This window comes from Panicum virgatum, chromosome 3K (genome assembly GCF_016808335.1).
Source record: "Panicum virgatum strain AP13 chromosome 3K, P.virgatum_v5, whole genome shotgun sequence".
Lineage (NCBI taxonomy): Eukaryota > Viridiplantae > Streptophyta > Magnoliopsida > Poales > Poaceae > Panicum > Panicum virgatum.
In genome coordinates, this window is record NC_053138.1 from 14,891,269 (window position 1) to 14,918,077 (window position 26,809).

The 26,809-nt window shown below is 49.6% G+C and overlaps 4 protein-coding genes across 4 annotated transcripts; 1 reads left to right on the plus strand and 3 right to left on the minus strand.

The window, feature by feature from the left end:
- Positions 1-216: 216 nt before the first annotated feature.
- Positions 217-5,288, minus strand: LOC120697776 (protein CHUP1, chloroplastic-like). The gene is made up of 6 exons (XM_039981099.1): positions 3,871-5,288; positions 2,466-2,597; positions 2,192-2,373; positions 1,995-2,106; positions 537-671; positions 217-453 (listed from the first exon to the last, which is right to left on the minus strand). The coding sequence occupies exons 1-6, from the start codon at positions 5,149-5,151 to the stop codon at positions 322-324; spliced, it is 1,974 nt and encodes a 657-aa protein (XP_039837033.1). The 5' UTR covers positions 5,152-5,288; the 3' UTR covers positions 217-321.
- A 6,732-nt stretch (positions 5,289-12,020) lies between these two features.
- Positions 12,021-13,472, minus strand: LOC120701243. Its single transcript, XM_039985368.1, has one exon. The coding sequence runs from the start codon at positions 13,408-13,410 to the stop codon at positions 12,205-12,207; it is 1,206 nt and encodes a 401-aa protein (XP_039841302.1). The 5' UTR covers positions 13,411-13,472; the 3' UTR covers positions 12,021-12,204.
- Positions 13,473-14,219: 747 nt separating this feature from the next.
- LOC120697777 (U-box domain-containing protein 13-like) lies at positions 14,220-17,263 on the minus strand. Its single transcript, XM_039981100.1, has 2 exons — positions 16,806-17,263; positions 14,220-15,220 (listed from the first exon to the last, which is right to left on the minus strand). Exons 1-2 carry the CDS (start codon positions 17,063-17,065, stop codon positions 14,329-14,331), a joined length of 1,152 nt encoding a protein of 383 aa, XP_039837034.1. The 5' UTR covers positions 17,066-17,263; the 3' UTR covers positions 14,220-14,328.
- A 3,327-nt stretch (positions 17,264-20,590) lies between these two features.
- LOC120697778 (ketol-acid reductoisomerase, chloroplastic) lies at positions 20,591-24,044 on the plus strand. The gene is made up of 10 exons (XM_039981101.1): positions 20,591-20,982; positions 21,083-21,175; positions 21,440-21,505; positions 21,855-21,995; positions 22,099-22,326; positions 22,485-22,602; positions 22,684-22,823; positions 22,908-23,075; positions 23,179-23,334; positions 23,433-24,044. Exons 1-10 carry the CDS (start codon positions 20,704-20,706, stop codon positions 23,796-23,798), a joined length of 1,755 nt encoding a protein of 584 aa, XP_039837035.1. The 5' UTR covers positions 20,591-20,703; the 3' UTR covers positions 23,799-24,044.
- Positions 24,045-26,809: the final 2,765 nt, after the last annotated feature.

Genomic DNA, 26,809 nt, shown 5'->3' on the forward strand with positions numbered 1-26,809 from the left:
AAACCACGTCAATTCATCAAAGCAACACCTGTGAAAATAGAAAAAAAAACTGCTTCACCTTGAATATACGGCTACGGCTGGGCCAGCTGAAATTTTTTGGCCTGGCGTTCTCGTGTGGTTTCTGAGATGCAGTCCGGCAGGAAGGCCCCCCTACATGGTAGCTCGCCCAGAATATTAGCTGGGCACAGGAACACCATGTTCACGCCACTCACAATAAGAAGATGAAGATGTGAAATAGCTTCTCGCTGATAAATTGAGTATTTGGCCGAGTAAATAGACATTTCCACTATCTTATAGTAATGCTGCTATAAATACATGATTTCAACTTCTGCCAGCGAGTCTTTGCTGATGCACATGTTGATTTTGAATTTCCCGTTGAGACTGGACGGTTGAAGCCTTCTCCTTGAGATCTTGAAAGGCTCGCATCGTGTCACCATCAAAGCCACCTGCAAACTGCAAAGAACAGTAGGGTTGAGCACAGCAAACATATTTGATGATCTGAGCATTATCAGTACATGAGCAAGTGGCGTGGTTACCTGGTGTACTCTGAAGGCGAACCGGACTCCTTGGAGCATTAGCTCCTCTTCGTCAGGGCCACCTTGTATGGCCTCAAGCTCTGAAGAAACCCTTCTCAGATACTTCATTGCTAGCTTCACTGATTGTAATTTGATCTGCACATTAAGACTCAACTTGTTATTGGAGTGCCCCTTTTGGCGTTTTGTACAGACAAGCAAGCTTGTAAGCCATACACCCCTTTCAGATTATCCGCAAAAATAGGCTGGATAAGTATAATTTTGTGATTTGAAAATTGATGTTCAAGTAACATACCCAAATAAACATTGCAATTCAATTAATAGCTTTAAAATTGTCCAAGTAATAGAGTTCATGGAGTCATTATTAGAGTTCAGTTCCGTACTAGTACAGAGTAACATAAAAGGAAACAAGCACGCACAAGACTTTTGTTTGTGATGCATGCTGATTTTCCCCCTCAATTTTGTGAAAGTATTAGGTGGATGTGGATGGTGATTGATGCATGATCATAATATTAGCAATCTCTGACCAACTTGATCATTTGTTTGTATTAGCAGTTGGATTGATTCAGTCTAATAACATCAGCAATGATTAAGTTACCCTCTACCCAAAAGTTTGAGGTTGTCACACTAGTTACAAAGTAGGGCATTTCCGAAGACTATTTTCCCCGTGAGAAGCACACGGCAACCTGTGCAGAACAAGGTAACAATAAGCCCAGAGACCAAGCTTTTATCTCCCTTCACCATTTTCTATGTCTATCAAGGTTCAGAATAAAACAAAACATCTAACATTGCGCCTGAACAAACACAACAACAACAACATAGCCTTTTTTCCCAAGCAAGTTGGGGTAGGCTACATTGTGCCTGAACAAAATGAAAAAAAAAATCAAGGACCATCCTTCTGAACCAAAAAGTTCATAAGGACCATCAGAAACAAAACGGATTCACAAGAACCCCTGCCAACACAGCATTTCACAGAACATCAAAACAGAAGAAAGAGTTTTCTTGCTGGCCCCCATGTTGCCTAAAACATTTTTTCTGCCAGGTTTCTATGCCCAATAGTGAATTAGGCTATTTGTAAATAAAGGGAAACATTAGCCTGAACCAAGTAACAGGATCAAGCACAAAGAAAATAAATTCCTGAGAAGTACTGGCTCCTAAAAAAAAAAGCACTGGCTCCCACCACATACATTTTGTGGCATATACCAGAAACCAATGGAACTTGGGCCTTCCTAGTGGTCCTCGCCTTTAAATACCAAGTTGTCCAATTCTATTTGTTGGCACCACGGGTGTGTCTCATAGTGAATTATGTTGTTTTGTCCCTGCCCGTTCGTCTACGAGTGCAGTGAAATACACCAGCAGCACACATGTTTGTCTAATCATCTTGAATATTTGAGCGCAAGGAAGAATGGATAACAGTGACACAGTGTTGCACATTTAGGGAAAACAATTAACTCGCTGTACCTGACTAACAATTCCAGTGTCCTGCATCCACTCCCATGGGATTTGGTACCCGCGGCACCGACTCATCGCACCATCACGCACACGTACAAGGCCGTAAACTCCATGCTCCAACCTGACAATGACCGTGGTTGAACACACGAGCGAAGACAAAAGAATTGAATATCTATCACTCATATTAGAAGGTACAAGGTGCTTACTTCTCGAAGAGAGCTTGCATCTTCTTGAGAGCAGATGAACAGGGCTGTCGGGGGTCATCAGAGAACGATGATGCCTCTGACTCAATCTTCTTCAAGTCGCGGTACCCAAACGCAGCCTCCCGCAGTGCGTCGGCCTTGCCCTCCGGCCAGTCGAAATGCTTCAGCACCGCCCTCTCATCCACCTGCAATCCCGCGGCAGCCCCCAGGTGAAACATTGGTTAGCTGGTCGCTGTTGAGAGGCATTCCTGACATGGACACCGAATGGATGGCTTACCAGGCGTGAGAGCTCAACGTCGAGCCACTTGACGAAGGTGACCACGTCCTCGATGTCCACAAACGCTGCGCCCTGCACCTCTTTGATCAGGAACCGGATGAAGTCGCCCTGCCTCTCCACGTCCGATTTGATCTGAAATAGCCAAAACCATCAATTCAGCAGCCAATTTTTCGGTTCACAAAACGTAGCAGTGCAGCAACACAAGCGCACATGTGATTTTAAATTTTTACTTCGATCCAAGAGAACTTGGCGCGAAGCAACGGTGAAGTGGGCTTGGCTCCAACGGCTAGCTGGGCTTCAAAGGTTACGGCCGGACAAGGCCACAGCTTTTTTATTCGAAAAAGTGGCAATCCCCGTCGGACTCAGCTCATTTATTATTACACTCCTCTCGGTCTCAGCATTGACCCGCCGTTTGCTTCACGCTACGCTACGGGCGAATTTTCTATGCATAAAATAGTAAATGAAATCAATTTGTAAAACTTTTTTCAGAAATGGGTGTAACATTTCGCGACGAATCTAATGACAGCAATTAATAGTTAATTAGCTATAGTAATGCTACGGTAACTATTCTCTAATCGCGCGGCCAAAGGCCTCGTTAGATTTTTTAGGGTTCCTAGCGCGAGGTTCTGAAATTAGTTTTGTCAACTGACTTTGTTTGACACTGTAATTAACGGTCAAAGTGTCACTATTCACTAGCCCAGTGCAAACCAAATGGAGCCATTATTACCACCTGTGCTAGTTGTTGACAGTGTTGAGGGCCCACGAATTAGTCTGAGAACAATCCAACTTCGACTTCACGGAGCGAAGTCACATAGAACATAGAGGAATAGTGTTTTGAGTCTGGATGAACAGTGATCATTATCGTGATTCACTGTAGCAAATGATGTGTGCTGTAGCCATCGATCCTATCCATCTACCTCAGAGCGGATTGACCACATAGACTCAAAAGTCACGGGAACAGTGTTCCGAATCCCGATTGGTCTGAGAAGGCCCAGCAGAGGATGCAGCTTTCTTTTTTGTTCCCAACTACGGATTGTCCTATTCACCACCCTCCTGTGTGCTACTACTTGCTCTGGCCTCTTGTGATGAAATGCATCGAGGAATTCATGGGTTTCTTGCACGAATTCATGGAGGTTGGCGAACTCGAGGGCGATGAAAAGGGGAAAAGGTGTTTGTTTCATCTGTATTTGGTGCTCAAAAAGACGTCCACTTTCTAATCAGCCATAGCTACTTCAGAACCACTCATGCCAGTTTGTTTAAGGGTACCCTTTGTTTAAACCCTTAACTTCTGAGATTTCCCCCAAAAAAATATGGCAAATTAAGGAGACAAAATTGTCAATGAAAATGAGTGGGGAATGGGTCGAAAATGGCAAAAACAAGTGATATTTGTTGATCGAACACTTACTGCAAGAAGATGAGCGGAGCGATTCTCGATCTCGCCGATCATGTCCCTCGCCGCGGCGGCGCCCCCTCCGGCGCCTCCTTCACCGGTTGCGCCGGCGTCCCTCGACCTCGAGTCTCTCCGCATCAGCGAGTGGTAAAACTCCACCACCTCTGGGACTCGCCTCACGCATGGAGCGGGCGCCGGAATCGACGCCGAAGTCGCAGGGGAGGACGCCTTGGAGGCCCTCCTCGCCGCAGGTGGAGGTGGTGGCGGTGGAGCCGGAGGTCCCGCGCCTCCGCTGCTGCTGCTGCTGCTTGAGGTCGACGGTGACGAGCTCGCGCTGCGGCGTCCGCGCGTCGACATTGACGGTGGCGGTGGCGGCGGTGGAGGCGGGGGTGGGGCGGGTATGGGCGGGAGCTTGGATAGCTCCGGAACGCGGCTTCTTGACGCCGCGGTGTCAGAAGAGTAAGTCGGCGTTGATGGCGCGGACGAGGAGGAACTGGATGAGGAGTTCGCCGGCGAGGCGCGCGACGAACCGAAGAAGTAGGACCTGGACTTGTAAGGTGCCGGCATTGGCGGTGGCGGTGGAGGAGGAGGCGCGGGAGGAAGAACCGACAACCCGGCCACTACCTTCGGTGGCATGACCAAGTTGGTCGCCGCATTCGAGCGCTCGGAGTTGTCCGAGGACGCCGACGACGAGCAGTCATCGGGCTCGGCCGCCGCCTCCCGCCGCCGCTTCCTCACATCGGCCAACTCCTTCTCCATCTCCACAACCCTCTGCTCGTTGCTCCTCGCGGCCGTCACGGCGGCGTCGAGCTCGGCGCGCAGGCGCGCGTTCTCGGCCTCGAGGCGGGACAGCGCGTCCCGGCACCGGCCGAGCTCGCTGCTCCTGGCGGCGAGCTCGGTCTCGAGGAACGGCACGATGGCGACGGTCTCCTTGAGGATCTTGTGCTCCAGCAGCTCGGTCCGGAGCCGCGACTCCCGCTCCTGCAGCTCCTCGACGAGGCGGACGAGCTCGCCGGGCTCGGACGCCGCGCGCGCCGGCTGCACCTGCGCGGACGAGCGCGGGAAGTAGCGCGAGAAGGGGCCCGGCTTGGACCCCGACCCCGACGGCGCTGGCGAGCCGGAGGACCGGCGCCGCGGCGTCTCCGGCTGCCCCGCCCCCGAGGCCGCGGACCCAGGGAGCTGCAACGGCGCCGGGGCCGGGGCCTTGCGCGCGGACGAGGAGGAGGAGGAGGAGGGCCTGGGCGTCGCCGGGCTCCGCTGGAAACCCATGGCCGCCTTGACGCGGCCGGCCACCATGGCTGGCAGGCTCGAGGCGGACGCGGTGCGAGGCTGCCGTGGACGCCTAGGATTGCGCTTCGGACATCGCCGTGGCGAGCGTTCGTGCTGGTGGTTCTCTCTTTCTCTCGCTCGCTCTTGCAGTCTCTCTCTCCTTGCTATCGTGTCCTACTAGGCTTTTGGGTTGGGGGTTTTTAAAAGAGAGAGGAGGGGTGGGGCACGGCCTTCGAGGAACGGTCTTTTGCCTGGTCTGCTTGCGGGACTGAAGCCTGAAGCCGGAGTGATGAATGCTACTGGAGTGGAGTGAGGTAAAATACTGGCAGCAGCCTGTTTGGTTTAGCATAAGTAGCACAAAATTTTTGACTAATAATTAGGGTACTGAATAAAAGTAATTTATAAAACTAACTCCACAACCCTACACTACTTCGCGAGACAAATCTAATGAGTTTTTTGACCGCACGATTAGAGGATTGTTACTGTAGCATCACTGTAGTCAATCATCAATTAATTAATGTCATTAGATTCGTTAATTACTGTCATTAGATTCGTCGTGAAAAGTTACACCCATCCGTGAAAAAATTTTGCAAATAAACTTCGTTTAGTACTCCATGCATGTAAAAAAAAATTCTCGGGAATTATGTGTGATGACTGTGATAGAGAAACCAAACATGACCTTACTGCCGCCTCTTTAACCGACCCCTTTTCCTGTTGGTTCAGATGATTACATATGTACATCTGTACTAGCGGCGGTTCTGAAATCTGAAGGCCCTTCTTCCCACACACGAGATTTGAAATGAGCCGAGCGTTCACCCCGTCAGATTTCAGAGTAAATTCCCTCTATGTCACTGAGAAATGTAACTCATTTCTTATGTGCCATTGAAAATTAGAACATCCCTTCAATGCCATTGTTTTAAATTTTTCATCCCCTCTATGCCATTGCCGTCAAAAACTCAGTGACGGTAATGGCATATAGGGGATGAAAAAATTAAAACGATGGCACATAAGGGATGAAAAAATGTCCATCCGTTAGTGTTTTTTGACGGCAATGGCATAGAAGGGATGGAAAATTTAAAACAATGGCATTGAAGGGATGTTCTAATTTTTAATAGTACATAGGGGATAGTTACATTTCTCAGTGGCATATAAGGAATTTACTCCAGATTTCAGCCTTGACTCGTGTGTGCTTGCGTTGTTCATCAGATTTCAGCCTTGACTCGTTGATCGAGCAGTCAAACACTGCATCAGCGTCAGCCTGCGGGCGGAACAGTGAGCTGCGGCTTTTCGGTAGCACTTGCATTCAGTTCGGTTCAGGCCCATACAGGATGGAAATGAGGCAGCGCGTGCACGGCCGCGACGTCTGCGTGCGTGCGTCGCCAGGCAGAGTAATCGCCACCGAGCACACGTACGTCGTGGGGATCCCGGCGAGAGCGATGCGCTTGGGGACTTTTCTCCTCCGGGCCGAAGCGTGCGCCCGTGTACGTGGCCGTGGCGGCCGGCACGTACCGGATCTGGATGCGGACCACGACGGAGGGAGAGAGCTATCGCGGCCCTGTTTAGTTGCACCTAGCGCAACGAGAGAATCTTGTATGTATGATGTACTAAACGAAGTTTATTTGTAAAATCTTTTTAACGAATGAGTATAACTTTTCGCGACGAATCTAATGACAGTAATTAATCCATAATTGTCTACAGTAATGATACAGTAGCCGACCTCTAATCGTGCGGTCAAAAGCCTCGTTAGATTCGTCTCGCAAAATAGTGCATGGTTCTGAAGGTAATTTTGTAATTATATTTCATTAATACTTGTAATTAATAGTCAAAGTAACACTATTCATTAGCACAAACTAAACCAAACAGGGCCGCGGCCGCGCGGCAGGGCCCCGCGGGGCAGCGGCCCGGCGCGCTCGGTGGGTGGCGCGTCGCCAGGCAGGGAACTCTGCACCAGGTGCGTGTGAGTCCGGTGCCGTGCATGAGCCGTGCCGTGCATGCCGGAGGGGACAGGTACGGCGCTCCTACCTACTGGGCGCTGGCCGTGCCCGGGACATGGACGCAGAGTTGGAGTGATGACTCTGCGCCTGCGCGGCAGGGTCCGCAGAGTCGGAGGAGGAACCGAGCAAGAACACCGGCGACATAAATGGAGACCAGCCGTTACCGTTACCCACCGGGGTTTCGGATTCCGGAGCGGGCGGTCACCAGTCACCACGCTCCCTCCGCGCGGATCCCACGTGATCTCGTTCGATCCGGTCCGTTGGATCTCGGCTGGGCGTTGACGTCGTGGTTGGGTCAGAAGCTGGTTCGGCGACGCAATGCAACCGCGCCTTGTTCAGGGAGTGAGGTGCGCACAGGAAGATCTATCAGGTCGGGGTAATCCAGGTTGATCGCGATTTGCCGCATCTAACACGCTCGCCGCCCCATCATTAGCAGCGGTGGTTAAGGACTTAAGGGGAATGATTAGCGGCGCCACGTCATCGGCTGTCAGGTCGCAACCCCAGCGAGAGGCCATAGCAATCGATGGGAGGTCACTGCACTGGTAAACCCAGTGGCTTCGGCCCGGAATCATGGTGCGTCCCCGCATCCCGCCACGCAACAAAGCCGGGTGTCACGTCGTCTACCTCACTTTCTGTGCCTCTGTAAACAAAACCGGCTGCACTGCACGTACCTGCTTGTCTCCTACGTACTTCTGTAGGAGCTTGCTGCGTGCACATGTACCAAGCATTATTCCAAAGCGTGCCAGCAGTGGCTCGATTAACTGATACAGGCTCAGCTCGATCAGAGATAATAGCCTGCAATCCTGTGTCGCTGATCCTTTCTGTAGAGCGCAGCTTCTGTCGACGATTCGCGACCAAGGGAACAAGGGATCCATGGCATCGCCGGCGAACAGTGCAGATCACGGGACTCGGGAGGAGCGACTATCGGTGGCATTACCAGGAATGTTCCTGGTTAGGGGACGCTTAGTCCGAACGTTACAGATTATATCAGCGAGGGAATGGAGTGGCATCGACGCAAAGGATCTCATGAGATCGGGAGCACTATCTAGCCTTGTCTTCATGCTGGAATTGGCAACAACGGACGCGATGGAGCGACGGAATGCTGGTTGGTGAGAGCGATTAGTCCTCGCGTGCTTGTCACTTTAAGCAACCGTCCATGATTTTCCCCTTTTCTTGATACTACTCGTCCATTACTTAGAGCATCTAAAAAAACTAGGTAAACTTGGTTGGCTAGGTAAAAAAAGGAATAAAAGAGAAGAAATCAACATCCAACAGACTCTCCATACTTCTCCGCTCGGTATTCATCTCGCCATCCCACGTCCCTCGCTTAGCAGAAGAACCGAGCATGCTCCGCTCGGTATCTCTACCTCCCGCCCTCTCCTGCCCCCCCTCCCCGTTCCCACGCCAGCGTCGCCTTCAACCCCTCGTGCCGCTGCTCCAGGGCCCTACCGCCGCCTCCGCGCTCTCGCACCGCCGCCATTAGAAGCTTCGCCATGACCTCCCCTACGAGCTCTCCCAAACGGACGGCCTTGCATCTCACCGAGCTGGTCGACGGCGGTAGCTGGTCTTGCATCTACCGGCGCCCATCGAGGTCCTCCGCCATCAAGGCCGCGCCGCACCTGCCATCGTCAAGGCCGCGCTACTCCGCTATCGAGCCCTCCTGGCCTCGCACCCGCCGTCTAGCCCCTCGACAGCCACATAAAGGGGAGAGGAAGGAGCCCCTCGAGAGCCACAGGAAGGAGAGAGAGAGAGGAAGGGGATGATGTGTGGGATCTACGCGTCAGTGTGTGGAGGAGAAGAGTTGAATAAATGGATAGTTAGTCTATTGGAGAATACCATAAAATAGAGAGACAATCTTTGCTAAATGAATAGCTAAATGAGAATTTGGCTAGACTCTTGGAGATGCCCTTACTGAGGTGTGGCTCGAGTCGGCACAAGCGCAGCTAAAGCATTAACAAAAAATGTATAAAAGTCTACTCCCCCCCCCGACTATTGTAAAAGTCTGATTTTCCTCCCTCAACTGTAAAACCAGATATCCAACCTTCCTCAACTATCAAAATCATTTGTTTTACCTCCCTTAGCGGTTTTATAATTTTAATAGATTTTTCTTCCTTATCTTTTTTTCTACTCCATTAAGGCAGCAAACATGGTTCAAAAATCATGAAAATTTGCATGATGATAGACGAGAGTACAAAGAACCCAATTTTGTGAAGTTTAAGCCTACAAAATTGAAACTTAAAATTTTAGAGAAAGAAAGAATTCAAAATTCTTTTAATTTTTAAGGCATCAAGATGAGCTTCATCTTTGGCATAGTTTAGACAAAATTTGAATTGCGTGGCACATATTAGAGGTGCATTATTATAGAATTTTTGTGAGTATAGGTTTGTTAGCAACATTTGAAGTTTATTAAGAAGGATCAAATTTGTGCCAAATTTTATATTTTTATTTATTTTCACATAATTTAAAATTTACTCAAGAATTTGCATATGTATAAATCAAATATGCAAATGATAGAGTAGATTTTGAATTCTATAAAAATAAATAAGAAAGGCAAATTTGGGCTCAAATTTGACCATATCTAAGAAATTTAAAATTGTGCTATAGAACCTATACTCACAAAAATTTCCTAATGATGCACCTCTAATATGTATCGCACAGTTTAAATTTTGTCACAGATGGAGCTCATCTTGATGTTTTTAAAAATGATTTTTCAATTCTTTCTTTCTTTAAAATTTCAAATTTTAATTTTGTTTGGGTTTCAACTTCAAAAAGTTGCAAAATTGGGTTCTCTATACTCTCATCTCCCACTATGATAATTTTTACAATTTTTTATCCATGTTTGCTACCTTAAATGAGTGAAAAAAGGGAGAAGGAAGAAAGTTTATGACAAAAATATAAAAACTGCTTGTTGATAGTTGGAGGAGGCTGGATACCCGGCTTTGTAGTCGAGGGACGAAAATCAGACTTTTGTAATAGTTGAGAGAGTTAAAATAGACTTTTTCCCAAAACTTGCTAATGGGTCAGGCGGGCCGGGCATTACGCGTGCACTCGGAGTGCTTGGTGTGCAGACGACGTGTCGCTGGCTGGAGGATGTAAGGCAATTACGCGTCACACATGGGATGAATGCAATGATCAATCACGAATGGCGAGAACAAACATGCCATTTACTGAAAGATGTAATGAATTTCACAGCAGGTATTTCCACTTTGAAATCATGAAAAGGAGTAGAAAAGAGTTGTAATGTCCACCCTGCAAACCTCAAATAAGGCCTCGTTTAGTTCGCATTTTTTTGTTTTTGGTACTGTTGCACTTTCGTTATTATTTGACAATTAATATTTAATTATAGACTAATTAGATTTAAAAGATTCGTCTCGTCGTTTACAGTTAAACTTTGTAATTAGTTATTTTTTCAACCACATTTAATACTCCATGCATATGTCCAAAAATTCAATGTGATGGGTACTGTAGAAATTTTTTTTGGAACTAAGGCGGTGTTTAGTTCACGAAAAAGTTTTGGTTTTGTTACTGTAGCACATTTCATTGTTACTTGACAAATAATGTCCAATCATGGACTAATTAGGTTTAAAAGATTCATCTCGTGTTAATCAGTTAGACTGTGTAATTAGTTATTTTTTCAACAGCATTTAATACTCTATGCATGTGTCTAAAAATTCGATGTGACAGATACTATAGAAATTTTTTCGGGAACTAAACAGAGCCTAAACATGGTCTAAGTACTATATCTTAATCAATGTACATTGATGCATGCAAAGCCTGCAAAGTTCATTAATTGTTTGGACCAGATGACAACCATAGAAAAGAATAAATGCCGCAATTGAAATCACCAGATGCAATGTGTATATTTCTAATTTTCTATGCCAGGAACGCAGAAAGAATCAAAACTGCATTGTGCACAGCGAGATCAAATTATATCAAGCCATGCAAACCATACACTTCAGAAGAATGGTAAGTGAATTATCAGTATGCTGCCGTCCTGGGTCTTCTTCCCTGCATTTCTTCTTAGTGAACCAGAACAGAGATACTCGTCTAAATCGGTACCGTGTCAGGGTGCCAAGGTAAATAAATATCACAGGATTCACCAAGTAGTAAACCATCCATTGATAGAAAATAAAAGGCAACTTTGATGGCATTTCAAACAGAAAAAAACGAGCAGCCATGCCACCAGTCAGTTAATGAAGACTCGGCGATTCAGATTAGAGCACGAAAACATCTGCAAAATAGTACTTCAGTAGTTAAGTAACGAAAAGCATCCACATGATAAATTTGCAGTCATCAGTCTAGAACCAAATGGACATGGGGATGTAAGGGATTCATGATCAGAGTGCAAATACCGTGCAAACCCCCTTCATGCAATGAGCAAATATAAACATTCTATCAGAAATATGTCATTACTCAGCACTGAAATGCACATGTCCACAGTCAACATTAGCAATGTGTATATTTCTATGCCAGGAAACAGGAATGCGGAAAGAATCAAACAATTCTTAGAGCCATGATCAACAAAGTGCATAGTGCACCGCGACATCATATTATAGCAAGCCTTGCAAAACAACACTTCAGAAGACTGGTAAATGCCTTAACAGTATGTCATTCTGGGTTTGTTTCTTGCATTTCTTCTTAGTGAACCAGAACAGAGGTACTCGCCTAAATCAGTACCATATCAGGGTATCCAATGGTAAACAAATAAAGGGTACTGAATCACACAAGTTCAGATTCCAAGCATATCAATCTAATTCATTGTTAGGGTGAAATCATAAGGAAAAACACTGATCACAAACACTAATATCCAGAATATTTTCTCTAATTACTTCTCAGTCACAACCGGTAACGGTTTATGCGTTCAGGGGCGCAAACTGATAGATTTCCACAAGTACAGGAAAGTATAGAACCGCAAGGCACGGCAATGATATCAAGTTTCAGCAATCGTCTCATCTGAACAAGGCAAGGTCACAGCAGAAATTAGCTAGATCAGCACCGAGGAACGCTCGCATCATCTATTGCGCTCCAACATCACAGACTGATCGAATGGAGGTAGAGAGGGTGGTAGCAAAAAACCTGCCGCCGTCTAAGGGAGAAGCCAAGCCGGAGAAGAGTGGTTCGATGGGCCCTGCTCCGGGAAGAAGCGCTCGACATTGGGAGGCGGCCCTTGCGTCCACTTGCCGGTGTCGCTGCAGGGGTACTGCCTCTCGTCGACACCGCGGAACATGATCTGCTCGTCGTAGAAGCTCCGATCGTCCGAGAAGTAGATGCCGTCCTTGAACCCCGGGTAGTCGGCCGTTTCGTAGGATCTGGAGCAGCCTCGCCCCACGAACAGCATCCGGCCACCCAGCGAGTCCAGCTCGTTCCAGATATAGGGGTGCCCAACCATGGCGCCGCTGCCGTCGTCCTCGAGCGCCAGCGGTCCAATCCGGCTGAACACCTTGAACCCCGACGTTGGCGAATCAGGATCGGGAGCGAACCTGACGATCATGAGCAGTTCGCCGCGGGACTCCAGAAGGTAGCGAGCACGAACGAAACCGTCACGACTGGTGTCCCTGGGCACGCAGCGGCGTAACGTCGAGGAGAGCGATACTCCCCGCAGCGGCTCGTCCCCGTCCTGGAAGAAGGTCGGCGCGCTCGCGAGGATGTGCTCCTCGTCGGTGAGAAAATGGAAGAACCCATCATCGCGGTACACGACGTCCTCCACATGTTCCGTCATGTAGAGAGGCTTGGTGTCGAAGGCCACCCCATCACCGATGCGCCAGAACGCGCAGCGGCGCTGGCGAGGTCCGTCGACGTCCCGCTGATAGGTGACGATGCCGGCGGCGAGGCAGCCTGGGACATCGGGCGCGGACGAGAGGGCGGCGGCGAGGATGACCATGCTGTGGACGTGCTGGACCGACGGTTGGTAGCGGGGGCAGACCACGTCGGGGAGCAAGTGGATGTGCCGCCCTCCTCCCTGGAGGAGGCCCATGAGGCGGTGGCGGCGACTCTGCTTGGCGAGGAAGAGGTAGCCGCCGTCGCACGAGCCGAGGTAGCGCAGGCCGAACGGGTCGTCGTACCCCTCGTGGATGCTGCAGCCGCTAAGGATGCAGGATACGCGAGTGAAGTCGTCGGACGGCAGGAGGAGCCGCGGGAGCGGCGGCGGCGGGGGCGGAGAAGCTGCGAGCCCCGCGCGCCATGAGCGGCACACGAAGGCCATGTGGGCGCGGTCCCATTCGCACGGGACGCGGCGGGCGATCTCGGACACTTGATCGGGTGAGAGATTCGCCCAGGGCGAGGGCGCAGCCATGGTGAGGAGGGTTTGGGAGTGGCTGGTGGACGAATTGGGGAAGGCGAGGCGACGAGGAAGACGTTGGGGGTGACCGGGTGGTTGCGGGATTGGATTTTCTCCCCCCTTTTATTCTGGACGCCGCCGGGGGGCAGAGGAGCGTCGTCCGTCCTCGCTGGCAGGAGCGGCGGCCGTTTTCTCTTGGGCCGTTTAGATTGGGCCGAAGCTGGAGCCCATATCGGTGGTCACAACTCACAAGCATACGGAGTTTCTACCTGTCCATCACGTGATTATATCTGTGTTATTTTTGTTAGCAAATAATTTGAAAACAAGATTCAACACGAGACACGATTTTTTCGTGAAAAATCTTTGCGGAAAAAACTACAGGCGCCAATCAGCGATTTTCACTATAATGAGAGAGTTACAACGCAGGGAATACAATGAGTCGTGCAACCCCTTCCCGTGCGGCTTACAAGATGTTATATATGGTGGACTGAATTGACTGTAGTCAAACATAGAAACAAAATCTACTAATCACATAACCCGAACCGTGGGCCCTTCAGACGTCCCCACAAAACACACGTTATAATTCGGATCACATCTAACAATTTTCACTCAGTTCTCTAAAATGGGTAGCGTTCAGCATACTGGAGATAAGATCGTGGAAAGGAAGATTGGAAATACAAAATTCCCTTCAATATTCCGTGCTGAAACATGAGCTGCAGTAGCGTAAATTCAAAGGTGAAATTGGCAGGCGTGTGGCCATGTCTTGATTTGCATCGGCTGGAGTGGAATGGACGCCGCAGCAATGCAGCGAGAGGAATCTCGTGTTGAAACATGAAAGACGCCTCGGCGGCCTTTTGGATCCAGAGCGCCGAGACAAAATGCGCTTTAAATTGCCCAAAATAAAAGGGAAACCTGAGCGCTGGTGAATCGAGTTCAGCAAGGCAAGCTCTTGGAGCTAGAGCTCGCAACGAGCAGCTTAACATTTGTCAGGTCCACGGACGCCGTGGCCCTCCTTAGTATAGACTTCATGTTCCTATCGAGGCTCTGCTTCACTATCTTGTCCACGGTGTCCCAGCAATCCGTCGCCTCCTGGCCGCCGCCGCCGCCGCCGCCGCCGCCGACGTCGCCGTCGCCGTCGCCGTCGCCGTGGCACGACGCGCCCTCCATGCGCGGCCCCGAATGCGCCCTGATCCTGCTCTGCCCTTCCTCCTTGAACCACTGCAGGACCTTGGCCGCCCTCCTCTGCGCGAGCGGGCTCCCGAGCAGCGAGACCTCCAGGAGCGCCTGCACGGCGCCGAGCTGGCGCATCTGCCGCCGCAGCGCCCGGCTGCCGTGCGCGAGCACCATCACCAGGTACGCCGCGTGCTCCTGGCACCGCGTGCTCCCGTGCCACGTCATGGCCTCCAAGAGAGCCCTGGGCGCCGCCTCGTGCTCCTCCATCGCCTTCTTCCCCGCCGCGCTCGCCGCCGCCAGCTCCCCGAGGATGGAAAGCGCAGCCTCCGACGTTTCCTTGTCCAGGACGAGAGGCAGGAGCGCGCGCACGGCGCCGCTGGAGACCACGTCCCGGACGTGCTCGAGCTTGGTCGAGAGGTTGCGGAGAGCGGCCAGGCACGGCAGCTTCGCGTCGGCCGGGACGTGGTCGGCGCTGAGGGTGGCGACGAGGAACGGGAGGAGCTCGGAGGCGGAGAGGGGAAAGTCGGTGTTGGCCAACGACGAGATGGAGAGGACCAGCAGCGCGAGCTGGTGGCTTCTTGCCAGGTCCTTGTCGTCCATGAGCTGCGGCAGCTTCTTGAGCAGGCCGGCCTTGACAATGTGCACCTTATTCCTGAAACAAAAAGCGGATCCCATCAGATTTTTTTTTTTTTGAAAAGATATCAGAACTTCAGTAGATAGCTAACAGATGCGCCGTAACAAACTCGAATGGGAGATTCAGAGAACGGCTGCAAATTTCCAATCACCTAAAACTGCAGTACTACTAGTATATTACATACAGCTCGAGAAACAAAAAAACAGTGATACAGGATCCATTCGTTCTGAACTCGTGAACTGTTGGGTGCAATCGAGCAGCTAAAGGATTACGGATAGCAAAGCTCCAGTCAGTTAGCCTCGTTGGAGCAAGCGTTGTTGCTTCTAGGAGCATGCGCACGGGCACTTGGATTTTACTCCATGGATTCATGCGTCACGGTCTATTGGATTACACGTCTGTTCTATGTGCTTCACGGGTGCAATTGACCTATGGAGCAATCAGCATTGTGGTGGCTATCAGTTTCATTCCATTGTCGACATTGGTGGCCGATCCAACACCAACAGCATGTTGTACAGGCAACCCAGCAAGGCAGCAACTGAGTGCAAGTCCACATCAAAACCTGTAAAAACTGGGTACGTCCAATTCTCAGCACGTGATCGATGATGCCTATCAGCAATGCGTGAAGCAAGAAAAAAAGTGCAAATGACTTTCTAATAATTCTTCTCGTCTACAAGGTTGAACAAGCGAGCCACATGGTTAGGTGCATTCAGGTAAGGTTTCTCTGCAGAAATGCGAAAGGTCGGATGGCACTACGATAATACAAGTTCGGTAGCATCCGAAGTCAAATAGCCGGCAAAGTTGCCGGCGATGCACCTGCTCAAGGTTATTGTATGCCTTAATTGGCTGAAATCTTTGAGTCGGGTAAAGCGCTGACATTTTGGCGCGAGGGGAGTAGCAGAAGTTGGCCAGTGCGCACCTAATGGCTGTGGAAAGCAGGAACATATGTGGGCGTGCGTGGTCTTCTGCAAGGACTTCAACAAATGTTGCTCAAAAGTTCAGAACAGTTTGAGAGGATTCGTCAGAGCAAGGCCGTGCAAGGGACATATCTGTGTTTCAGTTTTCAATCCTTTGATATGAAGTTGTGCCTGTCAGCATCATGCTACAGAGCAGACCAGATAGGTGCAAATGAAATAACCCAGAGTTTCGGAGTGACCAACAGCTTGATGAACACAACTAGTATTCCGCAAGAAGGACAATTTTCTGGAGGACGAGCAGCTCAGGACATGAGCCGCCAACTACTCCAATGAGTCCAATCTAAAATTCGAACTATATAGGTGGGCCCGAATTCCAATCAAAGCAATGATGTTTGAAAAAGCAGAACACTCCATATACTAGAACAGAAACTATAACAACAGCTCTGAAAGACTTGTGCAAACATGGACATCGCTACTTTTGACTGAATTCTCCCAAATCTCATGACGAAGGCGATACTAAATACTTACACCATCGATTGTGTTTTCTTTCCAAGAAGAAAATCCTATGAGCTCTGAAAATCCGAGTCTTAACAGCATAGCTAGAATAGCACGAGCACGAGCAGAATCGAAGAACAGCACGCATGCAAACAGCCAACAGGCCCCTCGCAACACCCAGAGACCCCACTGACCTGTGCGTCCCTCTGGCGAGCTCCAGCAGCGCCCCCGCCGCGGCCAGCCGCGCGCCCGTGCCGCCCCGCGCGTCGGCCAGCATGGCCACGAGCGGCGGCACGACGCCGAGCTCCGGCAGCAGCCGCTTCCTTCGCTCGTCCGACCGCGCCAGCGCCGCGACCTCCCCCGCGGCCTCCCGCTTCTCCTCCGGCGCGCCGAAGCTGAGCCGCCTCACCGCGGCCCGCATCGCCGCCGCCGCGCCGCCGTCCGCCGCCCCCATGCCGATCGACAGACGATGCGCGCCTACCGCTAGCAGCCTAGCTCTAGCATAGCGCGGTGGAGGTGGAGCCGGTGCATGCGCACGTACGATGCCGAGGTGGTGGTGTGCGTCTTCGCGGCGGCAACGCCGAGGCGGGCAGTTGGGTTGGGGACTTGGGTCGCGGGTTCTCCCGGGCCCGGCTCGTCACGGCACGGCACGGCGCGGCGCGGGCGTTTTGTGGGGAAAGTGGCCTGGATTTCGTGGTTTCGTTTGGTTCTCGGCTGGCGTGTGGAGCACTTTGGGGTGCGGGAGTCTTGACGTGGTGGTGGTACTGGTACAGTGGTACCCTACGGCACCGTGGCACCACCACCGGCCGGCCGGGAAAGCTGCAAAGGCTTTTGAGTTGGGGGCCGGCCGGCCGGTTTGCCGCCTCGACCGGTATCGGGCCCTCCTCTTGTGAGTTGTGACCACGGGCTCGTCCGCCCGCCGTTATCACGTATATGCAGGACTGCAGGACTGCTTTCGGGGGAAAAAGGATATGAATCGAGCAAGTACATGTGATCGGAGTACCATGTGGCCTATTAGGACTCTTTCTTTTAGCAGGTTCAGTGGTAACGAATGCATATATGCCAATCTTCCCATAAAAAACACAGACATTCTGATCATTGAACCAAGGTCGAGATTGTCCACCAAAAAACATAACTTTTTCAATGTAACTTATGCTCTTGCAAGTTCGACGAAGCCTTTCCTCACCCGGCGCACAATAATATTTTTGATTCGATCTAGTCCTATAATACCATTTTTCATCTGCATGGATCACATTGTACATATGTTTAAAGACCGTCTGGTGAGGAATTGTACTTGGTTCTAACATGGCGTATACTGCTCGCTTTGTATCATCACTGTATTGCTTCCTTTTTCTAATACTTGTACCTGTGAAATAAAATAGGCCATCAACTGCAATGAACACCATCCTTTGTCATTCAAACTTAAAAGACCAAAAATTATTACTGTGATAATCTTACCAGAGCTGCTACCTAGACCAATATTAGTACCAAGGTCCTCAAATATGTCATCAGTACCATCATCTAAATCTGTACAGTAAGGCAATACAACAGGAAAAGACATTGCATTCAGATCAGGCAGGCAGTACTGATCCCTGGCAATAGTGTAAAAGATTCAAGGCATTACCAGGCATTGCATTCAGATCAGGCAGTACTGATCCCTGGCCACTGTGGCGTCCATCTCCACCAGCATCAGGAGCTCGTTCATCTTCTCCAGCGCCCTCTTCAAGATCATTTTCAGACCCTGGAACATTGAGATCGATTCCAAGAACTGGGTGTGGATCTGCCATGGCTAATTGGAGCTGAAGAAAGGGAGTGGCGATGGGAACAGGATAGCTCGGCAGGCCTATTTATACACTTGAATTCCATTTGCTTTTGCGCGGTTTGAAATTAAAACTCTAGATGAAATTCAAAGTTTCGGTCAGATTTGAGGTACCGTGAGAAGGTATGAGCGCGCGGTTGGGGAAGTATTTGGCGAGGGGAAAAATAGGCGCCGCGGTTGTGGGCTTGGGTTTGGATTTGGCGAGGGAAAATTTGATCTGTTATGGCGCGAACTGTTGGGAAAGATTTTGGCGAGAGAAAAAATAGCGCAGTTGTTGTTGTCGAGAATCGAAGCGACGATGCTGCCGGGCGTACGTGGGGAACCAGCGACGAGACTGCGACGTGGCTGGTTCGACGTATCTGCCTTGGTCTCTGGGCTCCCCCTCCGTGCGCCTAACAAACGAGGTAGGAGGGAGTAGTACTTGTGTGTGTGAGTGTGTCTTCCTGGCCTGAAACTGCCTAACTCTTCTAGGATGAATTTCTTTCGTCATTGCGTGACAAAAACATGATCTGACAGTCAGAACTACACAGATATCGGATCATTTTGGGGGAATCAGCTGGTGTTGCCCGAAGTCTGGCTGCGTGATCGTTTCCTTCTGTACGTACGGGTTCGTGTGAGTATAAATATGCATGGGAAAAGGCTTTCCTGGTCTAGGTTTGGCACTGATGTGGACGAAGTGACGAGCTCACTTTTGAATTTTGGGTACTGCATCGGTAAGTTTCTGCTGCTTGATCAGCAAATTCAGTTTCGGATGATGCAATCCTTTGTACATCAGCAAAATCACTCTTGAATTCCAAACTCTAGATTTGCCTAGGGAGTATACGGACGGGGACCCACATGATCGATCGGGACAAATATTTTGCTGAGCTTTGGGCGGCTAGCTCGTGCACAAGCTCGTTCGATCCCAAAGGTGATTGAGTGGCGGCGGCATGCATGGTGGGTCGTCTGCCTCGGATAGAAATGGTGGAGCATTACAGAAAGCGTTGGAGATCTATCCACACCCCCACACACTCCATTGGTGGTGTGCTCGGAGCCTCGGACAGCGACTAAGCCCATTATCCCCGTTGCTACGTCCTGTACTACGGACTACGGCGATGTGTAAAAACTACCACTCAGAGATTGTTGAATAGAACTACACGGTTCAGATTTCTTTTCCCCTTTCGATGCTGATCATGCTGCACCGCTCAAATTCCTTCTCTTCTTTAGTCCTTACCCTAGCCCGAGTTCATTTCGGCCCAGCCCAAATTGGATTTAGCGTCACTGGTTCCGAATTCTTATATTTCTAAGCCTGCCCCGACGCTTGGCCCATTGGGCTGCACGCAGGAGTGCAGGACGCTATCTGCTGTCGCAGCCACGTCACCAGATCAGACGGAGCCGCGTCGTTTTCGGCGCTGATTCGGCTGCTGCACACGCATATCTCGTGATGTGCTGCTCAATCTTATCTTATTCATATCAGTCGATGCGTTAAGCCACCAAGAGCATGGTTAAAAATAAAATAAATGCTTAATTCATATTTTAGTCTTTTTATTTGTCTACAAAATATTATTTAATTCATATTATATATATATATTTTTTCTATTCACCCTCACATTTACTCCTACTTGAATTCACCTCAGCCTACAAGCTCGTGCTCAGTTTGTTACTTGCATAGTCAAGCTATCATCTCTCCTCCACGCTAGCAAAAGTGACAACTAGCTTAACTATAAGCGTGTTATTGTCCCTGCTCTAATCCATAAAAAAATAATAGTACTCCCAATCAACAGCCTCACCAACAAGCTAAAAAAAAGATGCAAAATGCGGCAAGTAATCCCGAGCAAGATGAACAACGCCGCCTTATGTTTATCGCACGATCTCACTCGAAAGGCAGGCCCAGAAAGGAAGCGGCTTGCGCGCGTCTCCCGCTCTCGGCAGTCGGCAGTCGGCAGTCGGCACGGCATGGGTGCGTACAAGAGCGCCGGGAGCCCGGGACGTTAAGAAAGGACGCCGCGTGCTGAGCCGCGGCCGCGCGGCGCGCTCGCGCATCTCCAGGCCAGGCGCATCCTGCCAAGACTCGCGTAGGCCCCGGCGGCGCGCACGTGAGTGGTGGCACGCTGTTAGCGCCGCGGCCGGGCTGGTGTCAGTGTGTCACAGCCGGCGACGGCCTCCTCACACGGCTGGCTTTAGCCGTGTAATATAAACCCACCGGGATTAGCCCTGACCCGCTCTCCCCACCAACCACTCGCCACCCCGCCGCGCGCCATCTCCCCTGCGGCTGCGACCTGCGACTACGAGACATGGCGGCGCAAACTTCGGCGGCCTCCACCCTTGCCTTCGGGCGCCACAAAACCCTAGCCGCCGCCGCCGCCGCGGGGCCCAAACCCCTGCCGGCCCCGGGCTCCGTCTCCTTCCCGGCCGCCCAGCCGGCGTGCCTCCTCTCCGCGTCCGCCGCCCGCCGCCGGGATGTCGCCGCCATGGTCTCGGCGCCGCCGGCCGTCGGCACCGCCATGCCGTCGCTCGACTTCGAGACCTCCGTCTTCAGGAAGGAGAAGGTCTCGCTCGCCGGCCACGAGGAGGTGCGCTCCCAGTTACCATCGTCTTTGTTATCCGGTGCGGCGGGGAATCTCTCTGTTCTGTTACGTGCTGTTCAATCCGTGTCCAATTTTTGTGGCGCAGTATATTGTCAGGGGCGGGAGGAACCTGTTCCCGCTGCTCCCGGAGGCGTTCAAGGGGGTAAAGCAGATCGGAGTGATTGGATGGGGCTCGCAGGTTCGACACAGATGCCACCTTGTGTTGGATACTCATAAGTCATAAACACTTTTCGCTTCCGCAATCATGTAGATGGTCAGTTGTGTATGTTCAGAATATCTAGCCATGACTGTGTACTGAGATTCTATATGCTTGATTCGGCAAATCAATGTGGTCATATGTACTAGTTGGCACCTAATTCACATGGATTTCTACTGGCAAGGAAATCACTTCCAATTACATGTCTGTGTTCTGGCTCTTAACAGATCGATGTTCGTTTTGCAGGGTCCTGCACAAGCTCAGAACCTGAGAGATTCACTGGCCGAAGCAAAGTCAGACATTGTTGTGAAGGTTAGTTTAGTCCTTCACTTGAGGAGTATATCTCACTATCTCAGCCCTGGTACATGGGGTATCTTCTGATACGGAAATCACGTTGACTGAACTATCTTTACATTTTGGGTTTACAAAACACAATACACTGTTAACTTGGAGTGGGGCTTCACTGAAGTATCCAGTTTCTAATTTTATATTCCTTTGAACTATTTTCTTTTAATTGTTAACTTGGAGCGGAGGCAGTGTACCATTCTTTATTCTGTGCAACTTGGACATGACAATTATGATTCCTCATATATTCTGCCCCCTTTGGTATATACTGCACTATCCTGTCGGTCCAACATGCTGCTTCTTTTTTTGCTTTCAGATTGGTCTCCGGAAAGGTTCCAAATCTTTTGAGGAAGCACGTGCTGCTGGATTCACTGAAGAGAGTGGAACTTTGGGTGATATTTGGGAGACTGTTTCAGGCAGCGATCTTGTGTTGCTGTTGATATCAGATGCTGCACAGGTTTTCCTCATGCTCACTAGCTGCGTGGTTTCATGTGCATCCTTCTGTGTGACACTTCTCTAGTTTTATTAATCCTTATAAAGTTGTATTTTACTTTCTGTAGGCTGACAACTATGAGAAGATTTTCTCTCACATGAAACCGAATAGCATTCTTGGTTTATCTCATGGATTTCTGCTGGGACATTTGCAATCGCTTGGACTTGATTTCCCAAAGAACATCAGTGTGATTGCTGTATGCCCCAAGGGAATGGGTCCATCCGTCCGTAGGCTTTATGTTCAAGGCAAGGAAGTAAATGGTGCTGGAATCAACTCTAGCTTTGCCGTGCATCAGGTATGTTCATTTGGTATTTCTGGAGCTTCAGTGCTTCACTACACTCATCAATGCTCTGCTTTCCATTGTTCTACCGTACTTATTTGATTCGGTGAAAAATTATATCAGGATGCATATTGTGTGGAGATGTGCTTTACTTATGCTGTTTCAATGTGTAGGATGTTGATGGAAGGGCAACTGATGTTGCTCTAGCATGGTCAGTTGCACTTGGCTCTCCCTTCACATTTGCCACCACTTTAGAACAGGAGTACAAGAGCGATATCTTCGGAGAGCGAGGTGAGCCTACTAAACTGTAAAGTGTTCATGTTGCCTCGAATCATTGTACTGTAACCCTGTAACTAATTATTTAATTTACAGGCATTTTGCTGGGTGCTGTTCATGGTATCGTGGAGGCCTTGTTTAGGAGGTACACAGAACAAGGAATGGATGAAGAGTCAGCCTACAAAAACACTGTTGAGGGCATCACTGGGATTATCTCGAAAACCATCTCAAAGAAGGTATGCTATTATTCATCCTTATGGCGACCATTTTCAGTCCTTTGCTTATTAGAGTGTGATCTTACTTTCCTGGTTTCACCCCAGGGGATGCTTGAAGTCTACAACTCTTTGAGCGAGGAAGGCAAGAAGGAGTTCAACAAGGCTTACAGTGCCTCATTTTATCCTTGCATGGATATACTCTACGAGTGCTATGAAGATGTGGCCTCTGGAAGTGAAATCCGGAGTGTTGTGCTGGCTGGGCGGAGGTTTTATGTGAGTTCTGTTACACTAAACTGTCATTTCTGATGTTGGTTGTGTTCAGAGCAATGTTAACAGATTCGACACAATTTAAGATAAAATAATTATGTTTCCACAGGAGAAAGAGGGACTACCAGCGTTTCCAATGGGCAACATTGATCAAACTCGCATGTGGAAGGTTGGTGAAAAGGTGCGCTCGACCCGTCCAGAGGGCGATCTTGGCCCGCTGCATCCCTTCACTGCTGGAGTGTACATTGCTCTGATGATGGCTCAGGTAAGGTTCTTCCACCTCTTCTCACACGACAACCTATGGTAACCCCATGTTGCCAATGGACCGTACCTTATCCATTGGCTGCTTTGCAATGGCTTTAGATTGAGATCCTGAGGAAGAAGGGGCACTCCTACTCAGAGATCATCAACGAGAGCGTGATCGAGTCGGTGGACTCGTTGAACCCCTTCATGCACGCCCGTGGGGTGGCCTTTATGGTGGACAACTGCTCCACAACGGCTCGCCTGGGATCAAGGAAGTGGGCGCCGCGCTTCGACTACATCCTGACGCAGCAGGCCTTCGTGACGGTGGACAAGGACGCCCCGATCAACCAGGACCTTATTAGCAACTTCATGTCCGACCCCGTCCATGGTGCCATCGAGGTCTGCGCCGAGCTGAGGCCCACCGTCGACATCTCAGTGCCTGCCAATGCTGATTTTGTGCGCCCGGAGCTCCGGCAGTCTAACTAGATGGAGGTGGTGAGCTCAGAGAGAAAGTGGGAGTTTGCCTCCGGGGTTGGTGTTGTATGTGTTGAGCTTGAGCCACTGCTTGAAAGTCTGAACCTGTGTGAGCTGCTGGACCTGAGGAAGCTTAGGTATCTGTTTCCCGAATAAACCCTTCATCGAATAGCTTGGGAGTGTATCTGTGAAACAGTGAAAGTGTGGAGTGAATAAGTGATTGCTTCGCATCGGTTGTGCCTGATCATCGATGCCTCATGCCTGGCAGTTGTACTCCGACACAGAATGTGGCCCCGTTTAGTTTCCAAAAAATTTTCTACAGTATCCATCACATCGAATATTTAGGCACATGCATGGAACATTAAATATAATTAAATAAATAAATAATTATACAATCTAACTAATTAGCACGAGATGAATTTTTAAAATCTAATTAGTTAATATGCTACAGTATCAAAACCAACAATTTTTCACCCACCGTAGTGGGTGCTGGCAGAATCCCTCGAAATGGTATCTAGCATTAAGGGCTGGCTCGGCTCGTTTGCGAGCTCGATCTAGGTTCTAGGAACTGTGAATGGGGCCAAGGGAATATTGAGGAGGGCAGGAGGCCCATCTTGTACCTTCAACGGGGCGGTTTTTTCTTTTTTATATTTTTTAAAAATAAAAATTTCAAAAATATATTTCCGTTTTGAAATATTTCAAAAATACCCCCGGTCGCCCCCCATAGGGCGACAGGCCTTAAGTGTAATTTTTTTTTCAAATTCGCAATGAGGTCCCTGGAAGAAAAAAAAAAGGCCCTGTCGCCCCCCCAACGGGCGACAGGGGCCTGTCGCCCACCCCTCGGGCGACAGGGTCCTGTCGCCCGTTGGGGGGGGGGCGACAGGGGGCCTCTATGTCATTTGAGCCTGCCATTTTCCGTCATTCCCTTTATCATTTGAGCATAAAAATTCAGGAAAAAACAGAGGGGTGAGAAGAAGAAAAACGGCGAAGCTCTGCCGAATTGCGTACTTTTTGAAATGGTGGAAGGGCACTGCTATTGGGTCACGTATGTCTGGGCAAAGAATGCCACATTTGGGAAACCCGTGATCGCCGTGCTGAGCAGTGGCAACATGTGATCTCGTACTCGCAGCTAGATAGACTATGGTTCCTATTTTGAGCTATTCGAGCGTGTAGTCGTCATCATCGCCGGCAGGATCTCGGCCGCTAACTCCTACCGCACCTAACTTTTCCTTCATTAAATCACGGGAAAAAATCGCAAGAACTTCCCTTATTTCACGAGCATTATGGAACCCACAAACATAATAAGTTCACATCAATAGTATCTATAGGAACAAATGACAAGTAAACTACCACAATCATAAACATCGGATACAAATAAGCGGTCCACAGCTATCTCATTACAAATAAACATCAGAGATACAAACATCAGATACATCTAACCACCCCTAGGGCGTCGGACCCTCTTAGCCCTCTGCTGGGCACGGACATGGCCCTCGGAGTAGGTGAGAACATCCGGAGACCTCACCTGTCGCTCAGGACGCGCAAGGGGCTGCGGTGTCTGCTGCTGAGAGATCCCAAGTGGTGCTCCTCCTAGCTGTGAATACCCCAAGACATCGGGGTCACCTTGCGCGGCAGGCTCTTCTGGACTCAAACTGTCGAAGTCGTCTAAGGTGAAGGTCTCGTTATCTGGTCGAAAGGAGGAAGAAGAAGGTCCGGCGCCCGCATGGGGGTAGAATCCTACGCAAAAAAATGTGGATGTTAGCGTACGCTCGTATATTTTGTCATAACATGTAGAAACCGAAATACGAAACATAAACTAACCAGTGTAGGCCGGTATCTGTGGCCCCGGTACCATCCCTGGATACGGTCCGCCAACTGGTGCTGTCCCTCTAAACATTCCAGTATGGCCGAACGCAGTAGCTGGATCGTATCATGTATGTGATATTAGTAAATATGTAGGAACACTAGATGTAATTTTAAAGAGATATGTACGTTACCTGCACTTGGGAAGAACTGCGACGTCGGCCCGTGCATGGTCGACGGACACGGGAACGACGACGAGGCCTGAGACGACCCGTGGCTGTCTTCGTACTGCACACGGCTTCCGAAGTTGTGCACTACCTGACGCAACTGATCACGCTGCCTCGACCATGCCTCTGTCTGCTCAAACTGGGTCATTGGGGATCCGGCACGTACCCTCGTCAAGTAAGTCGAGCAGTCCGTCTCCATCATGTTGCAAAGGCGAAGCTGCATCAATTCAGTAAAGGTACAGTTACAAACACATGAATTATCTTCGGAAGACAAAACTAAAATGCTCTAACACAAGCACCTATGCAAAAGAAGGCTCGTTGCATAATTCTTTGTCCCCTAGTCACGGCTGGTATGAGGTATGTGTCATAAAAGCTTCCAGGATTTCTAGCAACAACCTGGGATAACATACGAAGTAGGTTATCATATGAAGCCTCGTATGTGCCGAACCGCATCTCCAACACCCTTTGTTTAGCCCTCCATGCCTTCAAATAACTGATGGTGTACTGGTAAGTCTGCTCAATGTGTCGAACAATCATTTTTGGCTCATAATTAAGGTTGTCCATAATAAACCCATACATTTGCTTTGCAACAAAGTCGCATGATATATTGCGATGCGAGGGAAGAACTTCTGACAGCAAACAAGTGTGCTCTGTGACAATGGAACATTTCCAGTTGGACTTCCATTTTCCCTTGAATGCATGTACTCGCCATGGACATCCATCATTCACACACTTCACCTCATATTCTTTACTGCCAGACTTTACGACTCTGAATTCTCGTTTCAATGATATTGCCCATAGTCTCACAGCATCTTTTACGGCTTCAATGTTTGGATATGTTGCACCTTGCACTACCTCATTTCCTCTGTACTCCCACTCCTGATTTCGTACATCTTCTGCGACATGACTGCCAAAACCATGATCCTTCCGCTCTTTTGGCAATGAGTACTGCTCGTCATCAGATGAGCCCTCATATTCTTCCATCTCCATTGC